This window comes from Abrus precatorius, unplaced genomic scaffold (assembly GCF_003935025.1).
Source record: "Abrus precatorius isolate BTA unplaced genomic scaffold, Abrus_2018 Scaffold2, whole genome shotgun sequence".
Lineage (NCBI taxonomy): Eukaryota > Viridiplantae > Streptophyta > Magnoliopsida > Fabales > Fabaceae > Abrus > Abrus precatorius.
The window spans coordinates 21,825,605-21,832,474 of NW_020874362.1; the positions used below are offsets into that span (position 1 = coordinate 21,825,605).

At 31.8% G+C, this 6,870-nt stretch overlaps 1 protein-coding gene across 1 annotated transcript; it reads right to left on the reverse strand.

Annotated features, from left to right (window-relative positions):
• Positions 1 to 2,980: 2,980 nt before the first annotated feature.
• LOC113858335 (IAA-amino acid hydrolase ILR1-like 4) lies at positions 2,981 to 6,003 on the reverse strand. The gene is made up of 5 exons (XM_027490932.1): positions 5,578 to 6,003; positions 4,506 to 4,631; positions 4,115 to 4,429; positions 3,845 to 3,973; positions 2,981 to 3,502 (listed from the first exon to the last, which is right to left on the reverse strand). The coding sequence occupies exons 1-5, from the start codon at positions 5,938 to 5,940 to the stop codon at positions 3,125 to 3,127; spliced, it is 1,311 nt and encodes a 436-aa protein (XP_027346733.1). The 5' UTR covers positions 5,941 to 6,003; the 3' UTR covers positions 2,981 to 3,124.
• Between the last annotated feature and the right edge of the window lie 867 nt (positions 6,004 to 6,870).

A 6,870-nucleotide genomic window follows, 5' to 3' on the forward strand; every position in this document is an offset into this window, starting at 1 on the left:
AAACAAGTTATATGGTAATAATACTTATATTAACTTATGAATTAATTAAACAATTTAATAAATATTATATAAATAATTTGGTACTACAAAATATTATATCAATATAAAAAAATGTAATTAATATAATCTATTTTTTTTAAGAAAATATTATTATCTACTCTAAAAAATATGTGACTTTAGAGTAATGACATGTTAGAATATAAACGAGAATGAATACTTATATCAATCATCTTAGAACTTAATTTTTCTCTTTTTAAATGTTTCTCAGCTCAAATTGCTTGAAGAAGGTTAAGCAGTCTAAAAGAATCTTATACTACGATATGATGCAAGAATATCTTACTCGCTTGCCTTCTCAACTTAATTTGAATTTGACAATTACGTGCATGCAATGGCCAAACCATAGAATCACTTCAACATCAACTGCAGCAGAATCCACAATGCATGTAAAAAATAGTGCATCGAAATATGATTTGCATAAGCAAGACCGGTACCTAACATCCCGTTTGGTACATTGATCAATCATTTTCTTCTAGCTGGAAAAGAAGAACCTTTAAGTGGACCAAAACATTGACTTCTACTTGAAAAATATTTTGAAAAAAAAAACAATTATGAAAATGTCATTTCATTCTTAAATATTTGTACAAAATTATAAAAAGTAAAAGCAAGAAATGTTATTTTTCAATTTCTTGACTTTGAAAATTGTTAGTAAAAAATAAAATATACTTTTCAAATCAAAGAAACCCTTAAAAATTTGCACCGCATTTTATTTCCACTAAATCATTTCCCCAGAAATTATATATTCCAATTTTTCACCATTATGCTTGCGACATATACATTTTTGTGCCTTGATCATCGTTAATAACTTACAAATATGAATCAATCAGTTTTGACTACTTAGAATGTTAAGATGAATATTTGTAAAACTAACGTTAAATAAATTTAATTTTATTAATTGAGTTTATCTTAAAAAATAATATTGTTTGGATAATTTAACTGAAATTAATTTTAAATACATAAAGGATATATTTATATTATTTTATTAAAAATTTGTTAGAGACGTGAAAGGTTATAAAAGTGAGGTGTTGTTAATTTGAAGCGGGATTCACCTTTACAAAATGTTTACGAAACTTGATGATATAAGAGTTTCGATTTTATTTTAATTTTTATATTCTTTGAGTTTGGACTTTAGTTGGCTGTTGAAGATCCCTATATAGTTATTATTATTTACTTTGTTTTTTTCGTAGCCGATATATTGAAACCTGGGACTCCACAATAATTGTCCCAAAAAGTGCCTGTTTCTGACAGTTTTGCAATCAAAATATCGGCAATATCAAAAAAATCTTGAACTCAAGAATAACCCTTTAATATAGTTATTATATTAAATTTATGTATCATTTATAATAATAAATACATAATTAATATATTAAATTTATGTTAATGTATCAATTTATATTTTTTATTTAAAAAATTAATTTTAAATATATTTATTTAAAATACAAAATTTATCTTTCCCTTTCCTCCTTTCCAGAAAAAAACCTCCTTCTCAAACAAAACTCCAAAATGAAAGATTGGGACCCTTCATCTACCCTAGTTGTTATCATACATTTGAATGGTAAAGATTTACATCTTTGATTTATAAGTACCTTACAAGTGTCAAAAAATATTTATTTAACACTCTCCATGACTCCATCTCTATTTGTTTTTGTTTATCTGATACGTTACATCATTCAATTTAATATCTGCTTCTCTTCTCTTATCTCTCTCAAGATATAGATGATTTTTCAAAGATTGGCTCTTGTTCTAAAGTTAAAATATCAATTACTGGACTTTTCAATAAAAACTATAAATTTTAATAAAAATATAAGGTTCAGTTTAATTTGTATACCTATCTTAATCATATACAACTACTTAAAATCAATTTCATCAACATTAATCAATTCTACTCGCCTTTAAAACAAATCCACACTTAATCTGCTTGCAATGCCACATGGAAACATCGTTGGGCAAGCATCTTCATGACCTTGGTCTGGTGTTTTGCGTTACTCTTTCTTTCTCGCACCAAGACAGAATCATCAAATGTTTTTTATTGGCATTTTGTTTTGACAAAATGAGTCGAGTGAAACACTGCATGTAGTTTTTTTTAATAAACAATGTAAGGGTCATAGTAGAACTTATAAGCGAGAGAATATAATGAAATAAAAAGGGAACAAAAACGCATTGCAAGAAAGAATCAAACTTGTTCATTCACAATTTGTGTCCTACGACTTAGCACACTGACTGAGTTTGAAAGTCGCAACTTAGGTGTGCTCTTGTTTATTATGTGATACATATTCTTTCCTATACGTAATAACATTGATTCAAAATAGAAGCAACAAAAGAAATGTTGATTACTTGTTTGGTTGTTTTAATTGTGGTTGTTTGTTCAATATGAATGATAGGGATAAGGGATGAGTCAGGCAACATGCCTCAAATGGTAATGGGACCTGCACAAGCACCGTCGTATGGCTGTTTTCTACGTATTGGTTTAATTTTTTGTTTCACATTTTGGTTGGATTTATCCTTGAACAAAATTGTGTGTGCTTGCAGTATCTCGTCAGGTACAAATCCCTATCCTGCTAGCTACTGCAACATCTATAATCTGAGGAAACTAGTTCGTGGTGAGGTATTTAATAGATTTCCAAGGTTATTAATGAAGGAAATAAGGGTCACCATTTATGATAAATGCATTACTTTTACTAAGTGATTTGATTTTTCTATTTTGTTTTGACAAGAGTGGAAGAGTATTTGTTAGAATAAACCCTCAAAATCAAACCTTATTTAAGTCTCGAATATTTTAGTTTCTGAAGTTTTTAAAATCCTTTTAGTCCCTAAAAGTCAATCATTTTAGACAATTTTCACTATTATTTTGTTCAAAAAAGGAACCACGAATGTCGTTTTATAAAGTGAAAGGTTAACAAAAGGTTTTTTTCCAGACTTGTACAATGTCAAAGGTTAGTCATTTGTATTATCACCCTCGTCCAGCAAATTCAACGTGCCTCTAAAGAATTTACTCCACTGACACCTACTTAAGTGAAGAATATTAGCACATTATCAAATTTTCAGATGTAAGTGGTAGAATGTATTACTAAAAGTAAGAATTAGTTGAATATGAATGGTATGAAAGAGCAAATGCTGCATGAATTGCAGCTCCAATGGGAAGCACATCTTCGTCAACTAAAAAGTAGGGACTATGAGCAGGATATACGGATCCACTCTTCTCATTTCTCATTCCCACAAGAAGGAATGAGCCAGGTACTTTTTCCAAGTAAAATGCAAAGTCTTCACTCGCTGTGAAGACGGGGGATAATTCTACGTTTTCTTCTCCAACAATCTTACTTGAGACTTGCCGTGCTAATTGGTATATTCTCTCATCATTTGTAGTTGGAGGGATTGTGGGATGTCCATTACCAAAGAACTGAACCTCTGCAGAGCACCTATGCACTTCTGCTTGCCCTTTAATAACCTGCCCAACAAGTCAAACAAAAGAAAAATACAATATGAGTAATCTCTTTATTTAATTTTTGCTTTTTAATGAGCTCATATCCCTTGGTGGGATTAGAGTTTTATTGTTGTTGTTATTGTAATGAGCTCATATCTAAATGGCAACCCTTGGTGCAACAATATGGTTACTGGTTTGTGAATTGTGACTTAAAGAGGTCACAATTTCAAATCCTATGAAGAGCCTTTCCGCTTGGGGGGGGTATAAGGTTGCATAAATGTAGCCTTCCCACACCTCACTAGGTGGGAGCCTCAGTCGTCCTTCTAAATTTTAAACAGTATGGCATATACAAAACAAGACAATTACCTCTTCTATCCTTTTCCTCAGTGCATAGAAGCTTTTTTTGCTGAATGCTCTATAAGTGCCTCCAATTGTGGCTGAATCAGGGATGATGTCATGAGCAGACCCTGCATGGACCATGGCCACAGAAAGCACCTGCCAAATTAAGATTTCTGCATTAAGCTTAGTGTAACTTTCAAATCACAAAGAGAATCAGTTATACATGTGAATGAATATACAAAAAATTTCATCTTGCATAGTTTATTTTTATTACTGAATTTGAGAACTTCACTCCACCTGAGAATCCAAAGGGTCAGCCTCCCTTGAGACAATGTTTTGCAAGCTAATCACTGATGTTGAAGCAGCAATAACTGGATCAAAACAATGTTGGGGAATTCCTGCTAAACCTCCTCTTCCATTGATCTTTGCTTTGAAGCTTCCACATCCGGCTAAAAATTCTCCGGGCCGTGATGCAACAACTCCCGTGGGATACTCTGGCCCCAAGTGCAACCCGAAAATAGCCCCTACATCTTCAAGCACCTGTTCTTGGATCATGTCTTTTGCACCTGTGCCTTTTTCCTCAGCTGGTTGGAATATTAACACCACAGTAGTCTGCATGTGAAGGAGCATGTTTTCAAAGGAAAAATAGACATATCCTAATAATGTTGATTTTCCAATTCCACTTTACCTGTAACTTTTCTTGCATTTCTTGCAGTATCTTTGCAGCCCCAAGAAGCATGGCAACATGTGCATCGTGCGCACAAGCATGCATTTTGCCATCTACTTTGCTCTTATGATCCCAATCAACCAATTCCTGTTGGTAGGCGTATATACGAGATAAAACATTATATGTCAAGGAGGAATACGTTTCAATCAAGCTATCAATTACTAGCCAAATTTATCCAAGGAGAGAAGAGCATTGGTAAAGAATGTTATGCCTCTATTCTTAGCTTGGTACACGCGTAGAAAGTTTTCATTGCAATGGAATATGCTAAAATCAAATTATCAGAATCAGATTCCTTTGCCTCACTTTATCTGAAACGGGGTGCAGGCAATATAAAAATATACAAGAGATTCGAAGTCTGAGCAAAATTAACTGATACTAGATAAGGCCTTGTATTATTGACCCAAAAAAGAAAAGATAAGGCCTTGTACAAGCTGTGAAAGGAAATTAACTGATTTCGCCGTTTAGTGACAATATTTAATAGAGCAAGGTGAAAAATGGGTACAGATCATAAGTTGAAATTATGGTTGCAACTTTCAATATTAAAAGGTACACCTGGTTGTACTTAATTGACTTCAATATTTATCTTGACACAGTTTCTTTTTTTCCACATCTCCTAAAATCCTCAATTACATAACCAACAACTCTCTTTCAGAGTCAGTGCAGGAGGCTTTTCTTTCCTGTTCCATTTTCCAACAGCAAAATTAACCCACCAATTCCAGTTCCACAATTCCAACACACCCTACTCTGAGAGGAATAATATAAACACAATAGAACATCATAACAACTTAAGTTTCCTTTCTTTTACAATTTTTTCCTACCCAGGAGCACTAACTAGTTTGTTGGGGTCCTTTCCTGAATCTGTTTCTCAAAAACGTTACAAGATTAATAATTGCATGTAGAGTTAAACCAACCAAACCATCCACAAAAAGTCCCATGCATGCAGCATCAAATGAAACAAGCAAGGACAAAACCGTGAAACAGGACAAAATCCTTAACAAAAAACATAAGACTGTGTGTAGTTTGTAAAACTAACCTGAATAGGCAAAGCATCCATGTCTGCTCTAAGTGCAACAAAAGGGGGAGACCCAGAACCAATTTTAGCCACCACACCAGTCTTTGCCACAGGCCACTTGTAATTAACACCCAACTTGTCAAGCTCACGTCTTATGAGAGCACTTGTCTTGAACTCTTCATATGCAAGTTCTGGGTACTCATGAATTTCCCTCCTTATACTCTTCATCCATTCCACCATGCTAGGATTGTTAGCTAACTCAAAAATCTGCTGCTTCAAAGAAGAGCTTTGATTTGAAAATTCCTTGTGGAAAGGAGTTTGAAAGGTAGAGAAGCAGGTGGGAAGGAACAGGAAGAGTAGGAGAATAAGACTGAGATGGTCCATGTGACCAAGTGGTGGATATGAAGATGAAAATGAAAACGTTTGCTATATAAAAAACTTTAGTACACTAGTTTTATATATTTATATATATATACGATGCCACGTAAGAGAAAATCGAACCATACTTCTTAGTATTGGTTGGCACATCAAAACTATTGCTTTATTCTGGTAAAAGGTTATTGGATTGTGTCCGAGTCTAGGATTTCGTGTCTTCACCAAACTTCATGCACATTTCCTATTCCAATTTTTTCCTTAAGATATGAAAATTTGAATTTAGTATTAGTTTTCAACTAATTAATTTAGCGGCTTAATAGAAAATTAACGCTAACAATTAACAAGTGGGTTCCATTTCACACGGATTAAATTAAAGTAATTTTAGTGGGATGAATTGTGTTCCATTATATGTGTCCTGTTGGGTTTATGTGTTAGTTATTGGAGTAGAACGGGGCATTAAATAGATTTAAATTGTAATAAAGAGTTCCTGACTTATTGAAAAGTATATCTATCCAAAATTTATTTATTATTTCTGAGGACAAACGTACTTAAACATTATTTTAAGTGTCCTTTTTGTTTTAAATTTTAATATTATTAATTAAACATAATTAGTTTTAACTCATAAATATAATTCAGCCATATATGTCAATTAATTTTAACTATAAATATTATATTAAACATATAATAGGTCAATATATTTATCAAGAAATGAAAAATATTATATGATGGAAGTTACATTAACAACTATACTGTTTATTATTTTTTTATTGAAAGTTTTATTTTGAAATTAGTTGTTAAATAAAAAGAATGTCATATAAATTATATCTGTAAAGTTTTATATCAATTTAAAATTATTTTATATTTTATTTTTATACATTAAATTTAATATAATACACAATTTTAAAATATATAAAGTAAAAACTATTTACTTTGTCAAAA